The sequence below is a fragment of the Squalius cephalus genome, assembly GCF_949319135.1.
Source record: "Squalius cephalus genome assembly, chromosome: 2".
In the NCBI taxonomy this organism is placed as follows: Eukaryota; Metazoa; Chordata; class Actinopteri; order Cypriniformes; family Leuciscidae; genus Squalius; species Squalius cephalus.
In genome coordinates, this window is record NC_137123.1 from 43,072,643 (window position 1) to 43,098,526 (window position 25,884).

General features: G+C 39.3%; 1 protein-coding gene across 2 annotated transcripts in view; it reads right to left on the reverse strand.

The window, feature by feature from the left end:
* Positions 1–3,079: 3,079 nt before the first annotated feature.
* Positions 3,080–25,884, reverse strand: part of dnajb14 (DnaJ heat shock protein family (Hsp40) member B14) — a 213,373-nt gene continuing 190,568 nt past the window's right edge. Inside the window, exons 6-8 of one of the 2 annotated variants that reach the window (XM_079863383.1) lie at positions 8,788–8,897; positions 8,222–8,394; positions 3,080–8,094 (exon numbers count right to left, since the gene is read on the reverse strand). In XM_079863383.1, the coding sequence (XP_079719509.1) occupies positions 7,970–8,094; positions 8,222–8,394; positions 8,788–8,897 (408 nt within the window). In that variant the 3' untranslated portion in view covers positions 3,080–7,969. Of the gene's footprint in view, positions 8,095–8,221; positions 8,395–8,787; positions 8,898–24,948; positions 25,254–25,884 lie in introns of those variants that run through there. The other variant, XM_079863384.1, reaches the window with a different exon arrangement.

Below are 25,884 nucleotides of genomic sequence, written 5' to 3' on the forward strand. Positions count from 1 at the left end.
TTTTCCCCCCTCAACAAATACAAATACAGATACAAATACCGGCTGCTTTGCACACCCCTAATATATATATATATACACACATACAGTATATATATATATATATATATATATATACACTCACCTAAAGGATTATTAGGAACACCTGTTCAATTTCTCATTTATGCAATTATCTAATCAACCAATCACATGGCAGTTGCTTCAATGCATTTAGGGGTGTGGTCCTGGTCAAGACAATCTCCTGAACTCCAAACTGAATGTCAGAATGGGAAAGAAAGGTGATTTAAGCAATTTTGAGCGTGGCATGGTTGTTGGTGCCAGACGGGCAGGTCTGAGTATTTCACAATCTGCTCAGTTACTGGGATTTTCACGCACAACCATTTCTAGGGTTTTCAAAGAATGGTGTGAAAAGGGAAAACATCCAATATGCGGCAGTCCTGTGGGCGAAAAAGCCTTGTTGATGCTAGAGGTCAGAGGAGAATGGGCCGACTGATTCAAGCTGATAGAAGAGCAACTTTGACTGAAATAACCACTCGTTACAACCGAGGTATGCAGCAAAGCATTTGTGAAGCCACAACACGCACAACCTTGAGGCGGATGGGCTACAACAGCAGAAGACCCCACCGGGTACCAATCATCTCCACTACAAATAGGAAAAAGAGGCTACAATTTGCACGAGCTCACCAAAATTGGACAATTGAAGACTGGAAAAATGTTGCCTGGTCTGATGAGTCTCGATTTCTGTTGAGACATTCAGATGGTAGAGTCAGAATTTGGCGTAAACAGAATGAGAACATGGATCCATCATGCCTTGTTACCACTGTGCAGGCTGGTGGTGGTGGTGTAATGGTGTGGGGATGTTTTCTTGGCACACTTTAACCCCCTTAGTGCCAATTGGGCATCGTTTAAATGCCACGGCCTACCTGAGCATTGTTTCTGACCATGTCCATCCCTTTATGACCACCATGTACCCATCCTCTGATGGCTACTTCCAGCAGGATAATGCACCATGTCACAAAGCTCGAATCATTTCAAATTGGTTTCTTGAACATGACAATGAGTTCACTGTACTAAAATGGCCCCCACAGTCACCAGATCTCAACCCAATAGAGCATCTTTGGGATGTGGTGGAACGGGAGCTTCGTGCCCTGGATGTGCATCCCACAAATCTCCATCAACTGCAAGATGCTATCCTATATATATATATATATGTACACTGCTCAAAAAAATTAAAGGAACACTTTGAAAACACATCAGATCTCAATGGGGAAAAATATCATGCTGGATATCTATACTAATATGGACTGGGTAATGTGTTATGAACGAAAGGATGCCACATCGTTTGATGGAAATGAAAATGATCAACCTACAAAAGATTGAATTCAAAGACACCCTGGAAATCTAAGTGAAAAAATGATGCAGCAGGCTTGTCAATTTTGCTGAAATTTCATTGCAGCAACTCAAAATGGTACTCAGTAGTTTGTATGGCCCCCACGTGCTTGTATGCATGCCTGACAACGTCGGGGCATGCTCCTAATGAGCCGACGGATGGTGTCCTGGGGTATTTCCTCCCAGATCTGGACCAGCGCATCACTGAGCTCCTGGACAGTCTGAGGTGCAACCAGGTGATGTCAGATGGACCGAAACACAATGTCCCAGAGGTGTTCTATTGGATGTAGGTCAGGTGAGCGTGGTGGCCCTTCAATGTTATCATTCCTTCATCCTCCAGGAACTGCCTGCATGTTCTCGCCACATGAGGCCGGGCATTGTTGTGCACCAGGAGGAACCCAGGACCCACTGCACCAGCATAGGGTCTGACAATGGATCCAAGGATTTCATCCCGATACCTAATGGCAGTCAGGGTGCCATTGTCTAGCCTGCAGAGGTCTGTGCGTCCCTCCATGGATATGCCTCCTCAGACCATCACTGACCCACCACCAAACCGGTCATGCTGAACGATGTTACAGGCAGCATAACATTCTCCACGGCTTCTCCAGACCCTTTCCTGTCTGTCACGTGCTCAGGGTGAACCTGCTCTCATTTGTGAAAACCACAGGGCACCAGTGGCGGACCTGCCAATTCTGGTGTTCAATGGGAAATGAGCTCCCTGGTGCTGGGCAGTGAGCACAGGGCCCACTAGAGGATGTCGGGCCCTCAGGCCACCCTCATGAAGTCTGTTTCTGATTGTTTGGTCAGAGACATTCACACCAGTGGCCTGCTGGAGGTCATTTTGTAGGGCTCTGGCAGTGCTCATCATGTTCCTCCTCGCACAAAGGAGCAGATACCGGTCCTGCTGATGGGTTAAGGACCTTCTACGGCCCTGTCCAGCTCTCCTAGAGTAGCTGTCTGTCTTCCTGGAATCTCCTCCATGCTCTTGAGACTGTGCTGGGAGACACAGCAAACCTTCTGGCAATGGCACGTATTGATGAGCCATCCTGAAGGAGCTGGACTGCCTGCGCAACCTCTGTAGGGTCCAGGTATCGCCTCATGCTACCAGTAGTGACACTGACCCTAGCCAAATGCAAAACTGGTGAAAAACAGTCCGAAAAGATGAGTAGGGAAAAAATGTCAGTGGCCTCCACCTGTAAAACCATTCCTGTTTTGGGGGTTGTCTCACTGTTGCCCATCTAGTGCACCTGCTGTTAATGTCATTAACACTAAAGCAGCTGAAACTGATTACCAACCCCCTCTGTTACTTAACTGACCAGATCAATATCCCAGGAGTTTAACTGACTTGATGCTATTCTCTGATTAAAAAGTGTTCCCTTTATTTTTTTGAGCAGTGTATATATAAATATAGCTGCGAGCAGCTATGAAGGGCCAAAGCCGGCGGCACCGCCACCCCGGTGCCTTTAGGTAACTAAAGGCACCAGGGTAGCGGTGCCACTGGCTTGGGCCCGTAATCGCTGCTCGCAGCTATATTTGTTACGGACTGCACCTCCCGCTATGTTCCACGTACGTATACGAAATTCGGTACATACATGTAATGACCTAATACCTACAAAAAAGTCTCTTGGAGCATAGCCCTAAACACAACAGTAAGTCAGCCATTTTGAACATCCTCTCAGATTTTTGTGCAGTTTTTGCCATTTTCAGGCCTCGTACTTTAACAAACTCCTACAGATTTAATCTGATCATCTTCAAATTTGGTGAGTGTAATCTTAAGGCCTTTGCGACGTTAAATTGCGAAGATCTTGAGTTTTCGTCGAAGGGCGTGTCCTTGGCGGCCTGACAAATTTCGATGTTTCACCATGAAAGAGGAAGTTGCTGTAACTCAGGCATGGAATGTCCAATCTGCCCCAAACTTCACACTTTTGATAAGAGTCCTGTCCTGACCGCCGGACCCGTGCATCCTCCATGTCTGTGTTTTTTTTTTTTTTTTTTTTTTTTTACACTTTTCACTCGTGTTTGTAGTTCTAACCGCGCAATGGGTTGTGGGCAATATTAGCCGTTAGAGTGAACATCGATCTGCACTTCAGATTCTGACCGGAAATAGTAGACCATCCGGGTATCTTTGGAACACTTATTTCAACATACTACGATTTGGTACATACTAATTCTGTTTTCAAATACTATTTAGGACGGATAGTATGCAAATTGGGACGCAGCAATAGTAAAATATGCCATTGAGTGTTAAACATGTTAGAAACATGCTAAAGCATGCTAGTAATACTTAGCTAAGTGTTAAAGCATGCTATTAATGCCATGAAACAGGAAGTTGTAACTCAGGCATGGAATGTCCAATTTGCCCCAAACTTAACACGCTTGATAAGAGTTCTGTCATGAACACACGTCCATGCTCATATTCAGTTATAATTAAAACGCCACCTGCTGGCAACAGGAAGTGACATGTTTAACACTGTTGTGGTCTCCTAATAACATATAAAAAAAGTGCCAGCAGGTGCTAAACAGGCTAGCAACATACTAGAAACATGCTAAAACATACTAGCAAACACTTAGCTAAGTGCTAAAGCATGCTATTGCTGCAATTAAATATGAATTTGCTGTAACTCAGGCATGCAATGTCCAATCTACCCCAAAATGAATATGTAATATGCTAGAAACATCATGAAACATGCTAGAAATGCTAAAGGAAGTTGTTGTAACTCAAGCATACAATGTCCAATCTGCCCCAAACTTCACATGTTTGATAAAAGTCCTGCACTGAACACATCTATTTAGCGATATTCAGATATAGACATAGCCCCACCTACTGGCAACAGAAACTGACATGGTTAACACAGTAATGCAGTACTAACCACATAATTATTGTGTACTAATAGGGCAAGACCACCTTTGTCGAGTCCAAGACAAGTCCAAGACCAGGACTAGTCGAGTCCAAGTCAAGACCAAGTCCAAAGAGTTTCGAGTCCAAGACAAGACCGAGTCCAAAAAGGTTCGAGTCCGAGTCAAGCCAGTGTCCAGGACAGAAAAAAAAAAAAACTTATGCATGACAATACCAAGACAATCATTTTGGGTTATTATTTGTTGATCTAAAAGCAAAAACAGTGTCACAACACCCAGGATTTTTAAGTATAGACATTCCCCTTGATATCATATAATCTTCTAATCTAAAGAAAACAAAATGATGACATATGGTGATACCTCATAATAGCAGTGTTAGAACTGATATACAAACACCAACCCACTACTATTACCACTGCTAGGTACTAGTACTGAGCATTTGAGCAACTAAATGACAATATAGCCTCACTCCAGATGTACAGTAGTGTAGAAAAGAAGTGACCAGTATTACAGAGTGGACCCCTATGGTTGGTTTATGCCTTCCCTGAAAAACAATATTGTATTGTATTATATTATTATTTGGACGTGGGTTAATAGGAAAGACATGTATTTTCAGAAAACATTAAAGTTTGGTTAAACAACAATGAACACAGTGTAATTTAACATATGTTCTTTTTATTCGAGAACAAACTGCAGAATTTTAAAATAAATTCATCAGGAAGTTGTTTAAAGGGGGGGTGAAATGCTATTTCATGCATACTGAGTTTTTTACACTGGTAAAGAGTTGGATTCCCATGCTAAACATGGACAAAGTTTCAAAAACTAAGTTGTACGTTTGAAGGAGTATTTTTGTTCCAAAAATACTCCTTCCGGTTTGTCACAAGTTTCGGAAAGTTTTTTTCGAGTATGGCTCTGTCTTACGTAAGATAGGGCGGAATTTCCTTATATGGGTTCTAAGGGCACTTCTCCGGTAAGATCGCGGCCGCGCGCGCACTCGTAGACTAGAGCAAGAGAGTGAAAGCAGTTCGCCATCAAAGCGCCCTGCCCGGCTTTTGGGAAGTCAATGTCACCAAAGAAGTGTGTTTTTGGTTGCCAGGGCAAGACAACCCTGCACAGATTCCCAAAGAACCCAGCGTTAAGGAACCCGTGGATGGAGTTTGTTTTCCTGAGCATAAACGGAGTTGTGTTGTAAGACTGTTGTTCCCTGCATTTCGACGATGATTGTTTTATGAACAAAGCCCATATCGACGGATTTGCAGATCGTCTAATGCTTAAGGATCGAGCAGTCACAATGATAAAGTTTCGCGGTCGTGCGTTGGAACCGGACGGTGAGTAAAACTGTTTGTTGAACAAATGTCTCTGTGTGTTGTCACTAGCTTGGCGCGTTAGCACAGCTAAGCTTCGCCCACACGGCCCGCCCCCAGCCGCTCGTTTTTTTCCGGAAAGACTCGGTACAGCCAATCTTTCTGTTAAAAATTTAATAAAACAAAAGACTTTTTGGAGATATGAAGGATGCAATATTACTCTATAGGTACTCAAGATTAACAGGAGATTGAGTGAAAATGAGCATTTCACCCCCCCCTTTAAGAAATTCATAAGAACCATTTTTTCACCAAATAAGAACCATAAGAACCAAAATATTTTAATTAAATTCGGGTGTCGGTTGAACCAATCAAATGAAAAAAGTTTGCCACTAAGCAAACCTGCAAGCTATGAGCCCAGCTGTCAGTACTATTGGAGGAGGCCTAAACGTCTCGTAGATGAGACTGCCTGGGTTATTTTGTTACGATATTAGCTATATTTTAATACAGCCAGTCATTGTAGCCTACTACTCGTGGAATAGGCATTTAAAAGAGAGGCAGATTATGGAGTGATATGACTCAGAAATTACATCGGGCAATGTTCATATGTCATTCAGCGAGATGTTCAGAAGAACGCAAGAGCTAAACTTCTACAAGCTCAATAACATCCACATTAAAAAAAAAAGAAGGTAAGAAAAAAAGTCGGAAAACTTTGCCCATTAATTAGATGTGCAAGGCAAGCAGGCAAGTTTTCGGGTTGTTATGGACAATTAAAAATGTGAATATTCACATTGCACTAGCGGTGGACTTTCAGAGAGTTAAAACATCAAAAGAGCCGGCTCTTTTCAGTGAGCTGAGTCAAACGAGCCGGCTCACGAAAAAGAGCCGAAATGCCCATCACTAGTTATTAGGTGTCCAGTGTTTCACTTTCCCTCCGTCGCGGTGACGTATGTGTGCTTACTGGGAACATAATAAAGACACCTGGACTCGGTCGAGACCAAAAGCCATATTTGGCAAGACCAATGGCCGAGACCGAGACAAGTCCAAGTCCGAATACCAGCGAGTCCGAGACAAGTCCGAGACTATAGAAAAACGGTCTCGAGTCCGGACTCGAATCCAAGACCGGACTCGAATACAACAGCCCTATGTACTAAGCATGCTATAAACATACTAAACATGCTAGCAACACTTAGCTGAGTCATGAAGCATGCTATTATCACCATAATACAAAACATTTTGTAAATGACTTTGACATACTCTTACTATATATACCTCCTTAAATGCACATTGCCCAACCATGCTCTGTCTTCCTAAAGCCACCGAGTGACGATCGCACGAGTGCGAGGGCCCTTTCATCGTTGCTTGCAGCTTTAATTCTGTATATAATCTTTGCTTAGTTTAGTTGTGTGTGTAGCCTACCCGTAGTTTTGTTTATTAAACCATTATATCCACGCTTTATTGTCTCGGTGTTTGCCACTCACAAATCAAAGTCACTTAAATGTCTTGATCTAGCTACAGTACATGCAATTTCTACTGTATAAAGTACTAGCAGGGTAAAAAGGTTATTCTTTCTTGGCCAAGAATTGATAACTGATTATGCTCTCTGTTCGTTGGACGAACTGATTAAATAATTGTACTATTACTTCTGCTACAGTCAATTCTTAAACTAATCCAAATATTTATAATTCGTTATAATTAATTATACATATTTTACTTTTGAGCTAATTTGCTACACAAGCATGGTTGTGCTTCCATGTTTACCCATATTTGGTCAACTCTATGTATGCGAGTTATTCAAGGTTTATAAAGGAGTAAAAGCCTATATTAATTTGGTTTTGTATGCTTGATTCATATGGATTACTTTTAAGGCATATTTTGTGTGAAATTTTGTTTGTGTGGACTTTCAATTGATGGAAAAAATTATAAGAGAATATAAAATTTAAAAAAATCTAATAATTTCTGTTCCTAAAATGAATGGAAGAGTAGTCCTCTATTTAACAGCTTATATTTCATCTGTACTATTTAAAGTTCATTAAGATTCAAAAGAGTGACCTCTTCAAATTAGTAGCATTGTTAAAACTTGGCAAGGAGAGCAACATTGATATGCAGTCAATGCAAGTTTGGATTCAAAGTTGAAAAAAAAAAGTTGTGTAGTTGAAGTGTAGAACATCTAGGCCCACGGTTTAGTGAATTCACACATAATAGAGAGAGAGAGATTAAAACATGGATTGATGGTGCTGGGTAAAAATGATATTTTTCTCAGTTGATTTGATGTACTATGAAGCTAAGCATATTCCAGATGATAGACTTTTAACATTTTTTATATGTTTTCTATAAGAATGTTTAAAAAAAAAACAACTAACAAAAAATAAATTTATACCATGGTGTCTTATTTTCTTAAGTGTCTGTTAGTTTCAGTTTGAGATTTATCCACCACGGAACAGGTTGTTTAATCTGTCCAGCTCTTTGCAGTTCTCCATGGTCATGAGCTCAGCCTTTCGCTGTAGTCTTTCATCTCTGTAGACCTTAGCAGCATACAGCAGGTCTGTTTCTGAAGGGGATGACATGATGACAAAACTAATTGTATTAGGACCTCAAAGCATATCCCTAGGACCAAACAAAGCATATAAACTCATAGTGGAAAAATAATATGGTAAAGATGAAATAATGACACATACTTGTCTGTCTTTCCTTCCAGCAGTTGTTGCGCACATTAGAAACATAATCCTCCTCTACATTCTTCTCAATCTTTAGCAAAGCTGAGCCCTTATATTCTGATTTGAAATCTCTGGTGACAAAATAGTCCACATGCAGGTTCTCTGTTTGTCTCTTAATAGACTGTCCTGTGGACCTAGATGTGAAGGAGCAGAGATTACAACCATTACACAGTTTTAAGGAACAGTATGAAAAATTTGAGTTTAAGGGTACAAGTGTATAAAGTGCTAGAACCATAATATATTTATTCAGATTTTCTTTCTTAATATTAGGGTAACATGGGGTAATATGCCCCCCATGTTTTTTTGTTTAAAAAAAATAAATGAATTCAACAGTGTAAGAGATTCCATTAATTGCTTGAATGCAACCCATAACATTTTAACCCCATATATAAAGAGTTATTACATACTGTCTAAAGTACAGTTTGTACTGTGTTGTGAGGCATGTATCAAAAGGCATTACTGCACATGATCTAAAGCATAGATTCTACTGTAGTATGAGGCATGTATTGTAAGGTATTATGACATACGGTCTGGAGTAAAGGCTATAAGGAGGTGTGGACACCATCATCTGGCTGAGGACTGAGACCAAGACCAGCACAACTATCGGCATCAGCTGAATAAACATGGAGTACCCACCCTGAAGAATAGACACTGGCATCAGTCACTATCTGTGAGTTACTTCAAAACAAGAACAACAGAATGAAACATTAAAATAGGGCTGGGCAAAAATTTTGATTTTGATATATATATATATTTTTTATTTATTTATATAGCACACATAATACAACAGGCGTTGCCCAAGGTGCTTCACAAACAGTAGAATAAAACACTTAATTAAAAATTACATACAAACAAGCAATGGAATGTAAACATAAGACAGGAGACAGCTACATACTGTATCACTTTCACACAAAGAGCCAAGCCACTTCAGACTGACCCCCATGCTACATCTAATAAGTAGGTTTTTAACAACGACTTAAACACAGCCAACGACTTTGCTGATCTGACAGAGTGCGGGAGGTTATTCTACAGTATAGGACCGACTCGAGAAAACGCTCTGTCACCTTTATGTTTAAAATTTATTTGAACAATTACGTTCAATTACGTTCAAATATTACGTTCAAATTCGTTACAATTACGTTCAAATTCAAACAATTACGTTCAAATATTTATTTCAACAATCCTGATATTGAATCTTAAAACACCATGGTCAATATTTTATTTTATGGCTATCATCATTGGCTGTGTGAAAACGTATTTCTACAACACTTTATGTCTTGCAGAGTTCAATTTGTACTGCTGAGCTAACTAATTTTCATAATGTACCAAATAAGGTTCTCTTTATCATTTTTCTCCATCATTTCAGAGCAGCAATGAATCTTCCGTGCTATTATAAAATAAATCATATCTCCCCCCCCCCCCCCCCCCGCCCCCGCTCAGTGAAATGGAATTGTATTGAATTCCGAAATCTGTATTTATACCCACCCCTTCATGCTTCAACCCCTAATAATAATAATAATAATAATAATAATACAACATCTGGTCCTTAGTAGGTCTTAAAATGAGTTAAATACAACCTCAGATGAACAACAACACATGACATTAACAATAACTATGCCAAATTTGAGAAGCCATGTGTAAAAAATGTCCTTGATCAATTGAAAATCAGCAAGAGTGACCATCTCAATAAAAGCAGAAGTTTTGGCAGTTTGCTGGTGTGGAGCATTCAGGTGTGTGCTAACACAATGGGCCCTATCTTGCACCCAGCGCAATTGACTTTGTACACCGACGCATGTTTCATTCCTATTTTGCACCCGCGCAAAGCGCGCTTTTCCCTCCACAGAAGCACGTCGCTAAACTAGGGAATGAATTTGCGCTCCCTGGGCGGTTCAGCGCAAAAAAGGAGGCGTGTTCCGGCGCAAACAATCCCTGGTGCTATTTTACTGTTCCATAAAACAATTGCGCCACTGGCCAGAAAAAACCTAGTCTAAAGTCAGTGGCGCGTTGCGCGTTGTTCATTATGCTATTTTAAGGGCGCATGCTTGACCATAATGTATAGCGTGCACAACGCGCATACACTTTGATTCTCTAATCTACACAGAAGCAGCAGTTTTCATTTTTGCAAATCATATTATTACAAACGATAGATAGATAGATAGATAGATAGATAGATAGATAGACAATTTTTATAAAAGCATACATCTAGCTTACACATTTACCCACATTATTATATGCCTGTTTAACCGAAGCTAATTTGGGTGTGTTTTTTCCATCCCCAATGTCACTTCTCTCTCTTTTACGGCCGTGACGAGAGCGTCGGTCTCCTCGGCTGTGAACCGCTCCTGGCGCGCGCCTGGCAAATCCGCCGTTATAATAGCAATACGCCAAGGAAAAAGCGTGTCTGCTCTTAAAGGGAATGTGAGATGATGCTCTGATTGGTTTATTTCACGTTACGCCCAAACCACACCTATGAATAATGAAGCTACTTCAGACCAACCCTTTTTAGATTTGCGTCGGGCGCAAGAGTCATTTATCCCGCCGGGAAAATAGCAACAGCGCCGAGACCCGCCCACAAAGTTACTTGCGCTTTGACACTTGCGTTTCAGATCGTTAAAATAGGGCCCAATATCAAGGATGAAAGACATCAGCAATGATCTTAGAGAAGCAATTGTTGCTGCCCATCAATCACCTGGGAAGGGTAAAAAGGCAATTTCCAAACAATTTGAAGTCCATCACTCTACATTAACCCTAAGGTGATTTTGGGGTCCTTGAGATGTTCTGACATGCCCTGACATTTGTGCTTTTTTCAGTTGCTTATAAACATATTAATGGCAAAAAAAATTACACACTATTTAGCACAAACAGGGCTACCAGAATATGTGAGCAACAAGAATGTACATGTCTGCATTTTTGAGAGAATAATGTTTATGCGTGGTTATTGAAAAAACTAAAAACTAAAGTTTCTGAAATAAGGCCATAAAACACATTCTAAATATGTGCCAATAAGACTTTTGTCTAATGGATGTCATCACCTAGTGTTTTTTCTTCAAAATGATGTGAAAATCACCCAGCCTTATCAATCACATAACACAATACATTGATTTGAATTTTGCAAAGCACTTTCTGTTTGGAAAGGCAATATGCGGAGTGGGCGTCAACGATCATGCATATTTAGTGGTTCACACCTGAGGAGACAATGGGGCCTGCATACTTAATTAGCCATTCATTCAGGTGAGTCACTGAGCCACAAGAATGCAAGAGCAACAGTTGGAAGCATCTCAATTCTTTTTTATTTTTCCACATATTGTGCTTGCAATTTGGCCTATAATATCCAAGGACAACATGTCTAGTAATTGTGCAGTTAATTCTCATACTGTATTTTCAGTTTTGGAATATTTATCCTCTCCCCAAATTTGTCACTAATAAAACACAATAAAAATTATTTAAAGAAAAGGCTTATATTTACCTTTTAATAGTTTGTTTACATCTACCTTGTAAATATATTTTTTTATTAAAAAGGTTACAATTACAACAACAATTCAAGTGTAATCTTTCATTTTTTGTAGTCTTTCATTTTTATTATAAGAAATATAAATGTTAATTTGCAGTTTAATACGTTGCTTATACAAATACATTTTATTTCAACATATTTCAGTGGATTTTTACTCAGTATAGCAATACAGTTTGCTAAAACCGAAACATTCATTCACAAACAGAAACGCCTGACTGTAACGTTGTTTTTATGAAATATTAGGGCATATAAATGTTAATTTTCAGTTTAATACGTTGCTTACAAATAGCCTACATTTTATTTCAACATATTTCAGTCGATTTTTACTCAACTCAGTATAGCAATACAGTTTGCTAAAACATCATCATTCATTCACACAGAGACGCAATTTAAATTTAAACTGTCTTTTTGCGAGCTGTGGTAAACAGCGCGCATTCTCTGCGGCTGCCGTTCATTCATTCACAGAAACGCAATTAACTTGAGAAGGAAAAAAAAACTTACTACATATTCGGATCCTCTCTCCTGCAATACCCGCACTCTGAGGTAGATTTTCCATTATTATTATTCCTCACAGCGCTGCCAGATGGTGTAAACACGTAGGCTACAATGATTAAACTTGTGTTTTCTCGAGCTGATATGGGGGCGTTCACAGGTTTGCTTGGATTGCCTCAGTAATTTGCTTTTGAATAGCACGCGCTCTCCGTGGGCGTGTTCACATTACATTTGAATGAGCTCTAATTAGCTCGACTGGAATCGCTCTCTTTTAATAAAGATTTCACAAGATGAGAATATTTGTTTTTTATATAAATTACCTCATTTAAAAGAAGAGAATTCAAGCTTCATGCTTGTGTGTCCGTATGCCTGTTTGACTGAGTATTCGCTGAGTTACAGTTCATTTTCGGACGCGTTTCAGAATGGTCTTCACTGACAGAGAGAAGGCAGAACTCGCATCACGTTTATTTTTCTTTATTTGGCAAAAAGCACAACACTTTGTTTTTATTGTGAGTATACACAAAAATAATACACATTTAACAGAATCGATTGATGTATGAAACTTGCTTGTAATATCAAAGTCAACAGAGCAAAATTAATTTCTTTTGAACTGAACTGAAAAAAAGCGAGCCTATCGTGCCGGCGCGATTGTCGACCTCAGGGGGTTAAGGAAGATTATTGGATAGGTGGATAACATTCAAGACAGTTACAAATCTTTCCAGGAGTGTACGTCCTGGCAAATTCACCCCACGGTAAGACCGTGCTATACTCAGAGAAATTGCAAAAAAAAAAAAAAAAAAAAAAAAAGAACTACATCTCAGACTCTACAGGCCTCGTTAGCATGCGTGTGTCTGTTTAAGAGCCTATAGAAACTGAAACCAAATGGCTAGCTCAATAATTCTTTTTGCATACAAAACCAGAGATGTAACATGTTCAGATCAAGCCTACAACATGCTCCTGTTGCGTTGTTTTCACCCTCTAATGAGTCTGTACAAATTGCGTAATATGCGTTTCCAAAAAAAAACACAAAAAATGCATTGCACGTCTTTGCACACATGTTCTGTAGATCTGCGATTGATAGTTACGTCTTCCGATGGCTCATTGAGGTATCACGTTCTGTGCACTATGACCCCAGGGTTTGTCGCATGTTGTGACGTCACAAGCTGTGTCATTTGACCATGCATTTGACTCCCGTTTGACCCCCATTTGCTGTATGTTTCTTTCTTTTCGTTACTGTCTTTTTATCATTGCTTCATTTTATCATTTCTTTCTCCTTTACACACTCACAAATACACTTTTACAAATGCAAGCACATTCACACACACACACACGCGCACGTAACGTTATGTCTAAACGAAAGTACATGGACGCGGAGGTTTTGGCAATACTAATTGCGTCCGATGACAATTAACTCTCCGTCTGCTCATCGGCTCCAGATTCCGTTTCAAGTGGGGACGAAGCTGACTTTCTTGAAGGAATAGATCCGTCCCAGGACATGTAAGTATATATTTATGAAATATACTTTGCTTTTGAGTTAGAGAATAAACGAAACAAACATAGAATGAACTTGAGCTTATGACGCACCATTTACTCATTTAGTCAGTTCTATATTGCTATATTCTATATTATATTTCTATACAAAAACATCTAACTTACTTACCGTTTTACTTACCTTTTTTGTTGTAGTGTTGAAAATGTTGGAGAGCCATTGGAGCCCTCTGAGCCACCCTGCACCTCTGAGCCATCCGTGCCAGTTTGCAGAGGGAGAGGTTATGGTCGGAGGGCTAACACTAGAGGCTACAGAAGTCGGAGCCAAAGGTCCCGTGGTAAGGGCTCTACATTAGAGACTGCCCCTAATCAATCTGGTGGGTGGAAAACAGAAAAGGACCCTGACCAGTTGCCTAGACCCCTCCATCATTTCCTGCCCAAAAGAAAGCCAGGTGTGCAGCCACCTCTGTCAACTTCTGTGGACAACCCAACACCCACTGAGCTTTTCAAAATGTACTTTGATAAGTCCACTATCAAAACACTGTGTTCCAACACTAATAAAAAAGCAGCAATAAATATTGCTGCAGGGAAAAAATTCAAGTGGACTGAAATCACTGAAGAAGAACTTTACAAATACATTGGCCTCACACTGTACATGGGCATTCTAAAGCTTCCAAAGCTCAGAGATTTCTGGAGTGTTGAATCCATCTTCCATGTTCCCTTCCCTCAAAAGGTTATGTCCAGAGACCGGTTCCTCAGCATCACGTGGAATATGCACTTGAGTGACCCTGCAGAAGATGCTGCCAATGACAAAAAAAAAAAAGGCACAGCTGAGTATGACTGTCTGCATAGAATATGGCCTCTATATGACAGTTTGCGCGTAGCCTGCAAAGCTGTCTACCACCCTGACAGAAACCTTCCCGTGGATGAGCGTATGGTAGCCACCAAAGCCAGAATCAGCCTGAAGCAGTACATCAAAAATAAACCAACAAAGTGGGGAATAAAACTTTTTGTGTTGTGTGATTGTAGTGGCTACACAGTGGATTTCAACATTTACACAGGGAAGTCCAATGTTGCAAGTGGGAAAGGACTTTCATTTGATGCTGTGATGTTGCTGGTCAGAAAGGAGTTCTTGGGATCTGGATATCACATTTACTGTGACAATTTTTATACCAGCCCAGTACTCTTTCAGCAGCTTTATGACCTGGGGTTTGGAGCCTGTGGAACCATCAGGGACACAAGAATTGGTGTCCCAAACACCAAAGTGAATGCGCTGTCAAAGAAATCTCCACGGGGATCAATAAGGTGGATCAGACAGGGATCGCTCCTTTTCACAAAATGGATGGACACTCGAGAGGTGAGTGTGTGCACTACTCTGCACACTGCATACTTGGGAGACACAGTGAAAAGAGTGTGCAGATCCAGCAGTGAGTACAAGAAGTTGGATGTTCCAATTCCTCCGGCTGTGAAAGACTACAATCGCTTCATGGGGGAGTTGACCTGTCAGATCAGTTGATTGGCTACTATTCCTTGTGGAAGAAAAGCAAGAAGTGGTACATGACTGTACTGCACCATTTCATTGACATTGCTGTCACTAACAGCTACTTGCTGCACAAGCTACTGTGTAGCAGCAAGGAGGAGCAGCCCATGACACACCAGGCCTTCCAAGAACAGTTGTCAGCGGAGCTGTGTGGGGTGTCCTTACAACCAGCACAGGAGAGCTACCAACACTTACCTGTTGCCATTTCTGGTACAGTTGGCTCAAAAAAAGCCACACAGGGGCACAGGAAATGCAGGCTGTGTGGGAAATGCACTCCGTTCATGTGTGAGTTATGCCAAGTGCCCCTCTGTGTTATTCTGGACAGGAACTGTCACAAGAATTATCACAGCTAGACAGAGGTGGGTAGTAATGAAGTACATTTACTTCGTTACATTTACTTGAGTACTTTTTTGGAAAAATTGTACTTTTAAGAGTAGATTTAACCCCCTGGGGTCGGCGGTATCGCCGGCGATACCAGCTCGCTTTTTTTATCAGTGTAAAAGAGACTCATAAATACTCTGTTGACTTTGATTTTCCATAGGAGTTTCATACATCAATCCATTCTGTTAAGTGTGTATTATTTTTGTGTATACTCACAATAAAAACAAAGTGTTGTGCTTTTTGCCAAATAAAGAAAAATAAACACGAAGCGAGTTCTGCCTTCTCTCTGTCAGTGTAGTCCATTCTGAAACGCGTCCGAAAATGAACAATAACTCAGCGAATACTCAGTCAAACAGACATACAGACACACAAGCATGAAGCTTGAATTCTCTTCTTTTAAATGAAGTAATTTATATAAAAAACAAATATTCTCAGTTCATGTAATCTGTAAGAAAAGAGCGAGATGTCAGTCGTTCTCATCTCATCTAATTATTTTTAATGTGACTCCGCCCACGGAGAGCGCGTGCTATTCAAATGCAAATGGCTGAGGCAATCCTGCAAACCTGTGAACGCCCCCCATATCAGCTCGAGAAAACACAAGTTTAATCATATCATTGTAGCCTACTTGTTTACACCATCTTGCAGCGCTGTGAGGAATAATAATAATGGAAAATCTACCTCAGAAGTGCGGGTGTTTCGAGAAGCAAGGATCCGACTGAGCTGAGGAATACTGTAATAAGTTTTTTTTCCTTCTCAAGTGAATCGCATTTCTGTGAATGAACGGCAGCCGCAGAGATGCGCGCTGTTTACCACAGCTCGCAAAAAGACAGTTTAAAGTTAAATCGCGTTTCTGTGTGAATGAATGATGATGTTTTAGCAAACTGTATTGCTATACTGAGATGAGTAAAAATCGACTGAAATATGTTGAAATAAAATGTAGGCTATTTGTATAAGCAACGTATTAAACTGCAAATTAACATTTATATGCCCTAATATTTCATAAAAACAACGTTACAGTCAGGCGAAATATGAAAGACATGCAGTTTTTACTGTAGAATATACTGCCACATCAAATAAGCTTTTGTTTAGCAATTTCTGCTCATATGTTATATATATACATAATATATATATATATAAAATACTATTTTTGTCAAAAATAAAGTCATCAACTAAGATGTTAGCTGTTCCAATGTTGGCTATATTCAAACTAATGAAATATTGCACTTGAAATATTGTTGAAATTGTAATTATTGTTGTAATTGTAACCTTTTTAATAAAATAGCAAAACATATTTACAAGATAGATGTAAGCAAAATCTTAAATGGTCAATATAAGTCTTCTTCTAAATATATCTTTTGTCCTTGCATTGTGGCTCAGTAAGTGTCACACCTGAATGAATGGCTCATTATGCAGAGTGGGTGGGACATTGTATTCTCAGGTGTAAACCACTCCTCGTTCACGCCCCCCTCGCATATTGGCTTTCCAAGCAAAACCTGTCTTACTCAATTTAAATCAATGTATTGTTTTATTTGAACGATTAGGCAGGATGATTTTCACATCATTTTGAAGCCAGAACAACGAAGCGACAACATCCATTAGTCAAAAGTCTTGTGGACACATATTTTGTATGAGTTTTGTGGTCTTATTTCAGCAACTTTCATTTTTTATTTTTTTCAATAACCATGCATAAACATTATTCTCTTAAAAATTCAAACATATACATGCATCTTGAGTACATATTATGGTAGCCCTGTTTGTGCTATATAGAGTGAATTTACACCTTTGCCATTAACATGTTTATAAATAACTGAAAAAAGCACAAATGTCAGAGCATGTCAGAACACCTCCAGGGCCCAGAAAACCCCTCAGACCCCAGAGGGTTAAATGTGGGTACTTTTACTTTAACTTGAGTACATTTCTTGAGTACTGTACTTTTACTTCGTTACGTTGGGCGACGTTCCTCTCGTTAATTTATTTTAATGCAATATGCATTAAATGCGTAGTTTATTCCAAGCGCGCTGTATCTTTTTTTTCTGGGCTTGAGCGATGCTCAATTCACAAATGAATCACTCTTTTGAGTCGATTCTGTTCAAAGACCGCTTCATCAAACAACAAGTTAGATCTGTCTAAATCGGTTCGCGAATCAGTTTGAATGATCTGTTCAGTTCCTGCACGCACTGAATCGTCTGAAGCGATTTCAATTCACACTCGACTCGGAGTCGTAACAGGAAGATTTAAGGACATCAAGAGCGTTAGATGAAGTGGCAGTGGACCTACAGTACAGCCAGTGAGAGCAAATCTTCAAATGCATCATATTTTTGCCAGCGATGAAGATCTTTATTAGTTGAACATCTTCGTAAGCTGTCTGTGAATGAATGATTCCACAGGACGATATATTCGATTTCATTTCACTCAGGTAATACATTTTACAACCAAACAGATTATTAGGCCACGATAGCACTACTAGAAAGTATGACATTACCCGTTTTTTGGACATATACATTCATTTATACATTAAATAAGCTACCATTGTTCACAGTTTATGAACACCCGCCATCCCGCGGTAGTTTGTGTGTAGTGTTGCGCAGTGGCGTGCGAACTCGACTTGAAAACGAATGCCTTTGCCTGCCGTAGACACAGTTAACCAGTTTAAACATGCTTGCAGAAATATACATTTGACTATATTTTGGAGAACAGACAGAAGAAGATCCGTCGATGTACTTTTATTTGTTTTTGTTTTTTGTGTTCAGATGTTAAGTAGCAGTCATGAGCGCGAGCACATGTGAAGAGTTTTAACTCTTTCTTCTCTGTGTCAATTACATGCCTTTGAATGCAACACTCTGCAGATTCACTTTATTTCGATATTGTCTAATAATCCAAATGTAGTTGTATTACTATTATACAAACCAACGGACAGGCAATGATTTTCGGGCTATACAGATGGCAGAAATAATGCTTACGCCTCTCTTCTGTTTTTGTTGCAAAGATAGCTACTTATGATAATAATAGTCATTTAAATTAAAAAAAAAACTAAATAAAATCATTTTATATATATGATGACTTCAAAGGCAAAAGCCTCTAAGTACCATCTGAAATTTTCTTCTAAAAGAGCATTTTTATCAAGCTTGTATGTTTATGTTGTTATTTCACTTAAATGGCAATGAAAAGTACCTAAATTAATTGTCATTAAAGTGAAATTACTGAACTTAAATATACGAGCTTGATAAAAATGCTCTTTTAGAAGAAAATTTCAGATGGCACTCAGAGGCTTTTGCATCATGAAGTCTTCATACATATATATATATATATATATATATATATATATATATATATATATATATATATATAGGCCTATATGATCCGAAGTAACTAGTAACTCGCTACTTGAGTAGTTTTTTCATTGGATACTTTTTTACTCTTACTCAAGTAGCCTAACTATTAAGATTATTACTTTTACTTTTACTTTGAGTAAATATTTCTATAAGTACTTGTACTTTTACTTGAGTACAGTTTTTGGATACTCTACCCACCTCTGCAGCTAGAGTTGCCTGTGTATACAGTACAGGCCAAAAGTTTGGACACATTACTATTTTTAATGTTTTTGAAAAAAGTTTATTCTGTTCATCAAGCCTGCATTTATTTGATCAAAATACAGAAAAAAAAGTAATATTGTGATATATTATTACAATTTAAAACCAGTAGTGTATATTGTTGTTACAAAAGATTTCTATTTTTAAAACATTTGCTTTTTTTTTTTTATTCATCAAAGTATCCTAAAAATGTATCACAGGTTATGAAAAAATATTAAGCAGCAGAACTGTTTCCAACTTTGATAATGAATCATCATATTAGAATGATTTCTAAAGGATCATGTGATAGACTGGAGTAATGATCCTGAAAATTCAGCTTTGCATCACAGAAATAAATGATAATTTAAAGTATAATAAATTGAAAACCAATTATATAATATATCACAATATTAATTTTTTTTCTGTATATTTTTGCAGGCTTGAAGAGCAGAAGAAACTTCTTTCAAAAACATTAAAAATAGTAATGCGTCCAAACTTTTGGCCTGTACTGTATGTAGGGGTGCCTATCTGTATGTTGTTTAGGTCTGATAATGTACAGTTTATTTATTTCTTTTTTACACAAGAATTGTTCTGACAGGGTCTATTTATTTTATATTTTAACCAATTCAATGTTCAATCAATATTCAAAAGCAAAATGTTATCTGTTTGAACACAAATGTAATTGAATATTTTACATGGCATTTTTCCCCCTTTTTTTGTTTGAATAAAAAAATTAGTGTATCTTAAAAACTAATTTATGTAAACAGTTCAAATCAATTCTGTATAGTTTTAAATTGTTTTATGCATGTTTTTCACATTGACAAGTTTGAGGTTGACATTTATCAAATTTCTGTATTGAATAAAATATGTAGAAAAAAAATATTAAAATTGTTTTTCTTTTTGTTTATTGCACTTTTGAGATATTTATCTAGTTACTATTGATTTATTACAAACATAGCCTTCAAATTGGGAGAGTAAGGATTATTTTGATGTATGGCATATGAAAATGCTCAAAAGAATGACAGCACAGCATGTAAAAATACAAAGATATACTCTGGCGGAATTGTTCTATGGCAGGTCATAAAGGGTTAAAGCCTCTTCTCTCAAAAAAAAAAAAAAAAAAAAAAAAAGAGGGTTTGCAAAGTTGCATTTGAACAAAACAAAAGACTTCGGGAGCAATATCCTTTGGACAGACAAGACCAAAGTGGAGATGTTTGGCCATAATGCACAGCGCAACATTTAGTGAAAACCAAACACATCATATCAGCACAAACACCTCATACCAACTGTCAAGCATGGTGGTGGAGGGGTGATTATTTGGGCTTGTTTTGCAGTCACAGGACCAGGGCACCTTGCAGTCATTGAGTCGACCATGAACTTCTCTGTATACCAAAGTATTCTAGAGTCAAATTCGATGTCATGAAAACAGGACAATGATCCCAAGCACACCAGCAAATCTACAACAGAATGGCTGAAAAAGAAAATAGTCAAAGTGTTGCAGTGGCCCTGTCAAAGTCCAGACCCCAACCCAATTGAAATGATGTGGCGGGACTTTAGGAAAGTAGTGCATAAACAAAAGCCTGTAAACCTCAATGAACTGAAACAATGTCCAAAATTCCTCCACAACGATGTGAGAGACTGATAAAGTCATACAGAAAACGTCTCCGGTTACTTTCGTAACCTCGGTTCCCTGAAAGGCAGGAACGAGACATTACGGATGTCGTATATGGGAACTCCTCCCTACTTCACTTCTGCTGAAATCTTATGGCTAAATATGCAAATACTGATGAACCCACAGGCAGTATAAATGCATGTGTCGCGTCATTTCCCGTCAGAATCAATGAACGCTCGAATCGAGCAGCAACACGGCGGCGAGCGTAATGTCTCGTTCCTGCCTTTCAGGGAACCGAGGTTACGAAAGTAACCGGAGACGTTCCCTATCAAGGCGGAACTTCGACATTACGGATGTCGTATATGGGAACTGTATAGAATCCCGCCGTGGAAGCATGAAACATACCACAGACTGACAGAACCCACGACCAACTCCGCCCCCCCGGAATACACGCGCCTGATAGGTCAACGCTGGCCAATGGTGAGCTTCTTAACCCTCTGAGGTCTGAGCTGTTTTCTGGGCCCTGGAGGTGTTCTGACATGCTCTGACATTTCTGATTATTTCTGTTACTTGTGACATTTTCATGGCTAAAGTCTAATTACACTGTATTCAGCACAAACTCTGCTACAATAATATATCAGCAGCATGTGTGTAAAAGTTTGTAGTTTTGAGATAATGACATTTATGTGTGGTTTGTGAAAAAAAAAAAAAAATTCTCACTGAAATAAGGCCATGAAACCCACACTGATTATTTCTTCACAAGACTTTTGAAAATTGTATCACGTAGCCTAGAATATTTGCTCTAAAACTATGTGAAAATCACCCTGACTGCTCATTCAGATAAGACAATATATTGATTTAAAAAATGTATGACGTGTTTTGTGTGAAAAAGCTTTATGCGGAAGCTCATTAATATGTAAGCTTTTCACACCTGAGAAAGACAAAGACCCTCCCCTAACGGCCCTATTAGGAGCCCTATCATTCTGAGCAACCTTGCACAATACTGTAAATGAGGAGATTTAAAAAAGAATGGCTTTTAAATTGTTTGGATTTATTTACAACACAACATAGTCCAAAGATACACAACAAATGCCAAAAAAGCACTTATTGAAAACAATGATCCAAAGACAGAGACCTTTGTGCCATTCCTAAAAACATTGTACATACCTTTCATTTCCAAGGTGTTTGATTTTAACTTTACCATGTTCATGTACAGAGACTCATGTGAATGTTGAAGTCCTCAGTGGCATCTGGGCCCTGAAAAAAAAAGAGTGAACATACTGATATCAAGAGAAAGGTCTGCACGATTTTGGGAATAAATTTTAGATTTTTCTGGTTAAAATTGCTTTTTAAAATTCACAGAATACACACACACACACACACACACACACACACACACACAAAGGTTTCCAACAATATATAATATAATGAACACCAGGTTTGTTGTGCCTTGTAGGCATAAGCTATGCGCAGTGCTGGATAAAACAATAATAACAATAACCTATCAGTATAAATCTTCCAAAAGATTTCAGTAACAACTAAGCTAGAGAAAAATATATTGATTATCATGTTACTTCAAATGTTTCCATTCGTTATGATGATATGAAATGAGATAATAGTAAAAACATGAAGCCGTTTGCTTTTCAAACGCGATCGCGAACCAAAATATGATACATTCAAACGCGATCGCGCTGCAAAATATGATACATTCAAACGCGATCACGATCCAAAATATGATACATTCAAACGCGATTGCGCATTCGCGCTCAAATATAAAACATTATGATTACCATATACATATATACGTTTGAGCAGATATCCACAAACACAGTAACAGTAAACACGGGTCTAAATATTATAATATTCACCATATATCTAGCAACAGTTCAACTGCAATGTGACATTTATGCAACAATAGCAAACTAATGTGTAAGAATTTCTTACCTTACATCTGTCTTGTCTTCAAATCGCGTTCTTCTTCTTCTGAGGTAAATCAATCCAATGTAAGCTCAGGCGCGTCTAAAAGCAGAGACTTGTGAAGTGTTTTGGTGTTTTGTTTTTGAGGTAGGCCTAATGAACGCGATCGCGTTCCATGTGGAGATTTGCATGTGAATGTCTCTTGCGAGTGGGCGTGGTAAATTAAAAAATAATTAGGAAGCGTTTGAGAAGCTGGACATCTTGTTGGTTTTATACAAATTACTTAAACGGAGAATATTTATTTTCAGTTTGAATCCGATCATTTAAAAGTACACACTTAAATGTTTATAAAGGTATATGGCTCATAAATGTGTGACAAGTATTCGCTGAGTTTTGTTTCAGTTTATAGATTGTTTATTTTACAAAAGCACAATGTTTTGATTTGATTGTAAGTGGACACATACAAAAGTAGAAATATCACAGATTCTTTTATTATATTTCTTTTTTCTGTATGATCATAAATGACGGAGTAATTTAAGTTTATAGTGCTACAATGTGGAGAAAATCCAGCAAAACGCGCCCGCGCGTTTGCCGACCTCAGAGGGTTAATCCTGATAGGCCGAGCTGCACCAATCACCGCTTTACCTCACTCTGCGCAAATTTGCATATTTCAAGCAATATAACTGGGGGAAGTTGCACTGACAACATTCAGGGTTCCAGTAGAGGAACCACGTGTCGAGCTTACTCTTAGACGGCTCGTCCGGAGCGTTCCAGGAGAGATCCAGCTCGGCGACCGCCATGGTTAGGATCCTAAGGAGCTCTTCCTGGAGGTCCGCCGGGCTCTCCTGTTCCGACTGGGTGTGCTCGGATCCCCAGTCTTTCTCCGACGCTGACAGGGACATAGGATCGCCCTCCTCATTCGCCACGAAGGACAGAAAGTCAGCGACTTCAGGAGGGGGGCGAAAGGTGGCGTCGGGGAAGCTGACTGCTTCCCGTTCCCTGCCGCCTCGGCTGGGGGGGGAGCTCACCAGTGGCTCTCTGGCGGCGGTGAGCTCAATCCCCGCTGCTGCACGAGCCTCGTTCCATCTGGCTTTGAGGGTTCGCATTGGCAGGTCCGCGCAGCTATCGCACTAAATGCCATGCGATAGGGCTGCCTCAGCGTGGGCCAGACCCATACACGCGACACAGAACAGGTGCGTGTCCGGAGGCACGATGGGGCCTGAGCACAAGTTGCACGTGGTCGCCATCGGATGCTGAAGACAGTAATCCTTCGTATCTTCCTTGCACCTTCGACGACGGCGAAAAGTTCTGTAGGATGTAGGTTAATATCTAAGAGCACACGATTTGAGCGTGAAGAGAGAGATTCTGACGGGAAATGACGCGACACATGCATTTATACTGCCTGTGGGTTCGTCAGTATTTGCATTTTTGCGTCATTGGCCAGCTGTTAGCTGGCGTTAGCCATAAGATTTCAGCAGAAGTGAAGTAGGGAGGAGTTCCCATATACGACATCCGTAATGTCGAAGTTCTGCCTTGATAGGGAACTGCTTAAAGTGGTTCTACAAGCTATTGAATCATGGGGTGTACTTAGTTTTTCACACATGGCTTCTCTATTTTGGCTATATTTTTGTTAAATAATGACACTGTGTAATATGTCCTGTGGTGTTGTTCATCTGAGGTTGTATTTACCTCATTTTAGGACCTGTTAAGGATCAGGCAAATTTTTTAATTGTTTTTTTTTTAATGTCCTGATACCTAAAACCATAGAATTCAAATAGGGTGTACTTTCTTTTTCAGATGACTATGTTAATGCTCACATTTACACTCGCTTAAATTTTAAGAAAACATCGTGTGAATAAATTACTTGGTTAGCGACTCTTCAACACGACCCCGCCCTAAACAAGTGCTAAACTGTGTGCATTGGCTTGTGTTGTGCATGCCAAATAAAATCAATCATAATTAATTAAAGGGGTCATATAATGCCATTTTTGTACAAGCTAATATGATTCTTTAGGGTCTAAATTAAAAGTTTGTAATATACTTTAATTAAAAATTCTCATTAGTATTGTAAGAAAACACAAATTTTACCTGGTCAAAAACAGCTCTGATTTCAGCACGCCGTTTGAGTGCATGTGTCTTTAAATGATAACTGTTACGGAAGCAGACGGACAACAAGGTAAGTAGTGATGTAATGTTTATTTAAACAGCTGAGTGTCAAGAAGATTCAACGTGCAGAATTTAGGTGAGTATCAGAGTTCAGAAGTGCAGAGTTCTTGAGTGTAATTCGATAAGGAATGATCGTTGTATCTTTTGCAGGACCGGCAGGATGAGACTTCAGAGTGGATGTGATCTTCGTATGAAGAGGATGACAGGTGACAGCACACACTCACGCACCACTTGATGGGACAGACAGGCTTACGGCTCGGACACCACTCGAGATGAGATCTGGACAGACTGGAACAGACTGGAATCGTCGTAGAGAACTGGTAAGTAAACACAGGTAAGTTTAGTAGTGAAACTCGCAGAGAGAAGCACTATGAGTCCGCTTCGGATAAACGAGCCCGGACAATGAGAGGTGCGTGAGGTGTGCTTATGAAGCAGTGGTGATTAATGGGGTGCAGGTGTGACTTGTTAAAACTCAGGTGACTGTGATCGCTGGGTGACTGTGGTGGATGAACCTGGCCAATCCGTGACAATAATGAGCTTTGCTCACCCCGCCCCTCTGTTCTGTGCGGACACCGTTGGTAACACAATAACACAATAACCACGCGTTGTTCATTAAAAACGTGGGATTATGAATTATATTGATAAAGTCCTACATAGAAAACATGCCGTAATGTACCGAGTGTAAAAATAGCTGCATTCATCGTGAAGCGTGCAGCAAGCGATTTGCAAAGATTAATATAAAGATTAATATAAAGGTTAATAAAACGTTACACTCACTTCAGTTCTTCTGGATGTGCAGCAGGAACACGAATAGTTGACGATCCTTTTTTCAGGAGCAGCTTCTTAGCAAATCCAGTTTTATACTGACCCTCGTTTGTAAAGCAGTCTGGTGTGTGACATGATTCGCGCAAACATGAAAGCATTGACGTTGATCGTGGGGAATATTCA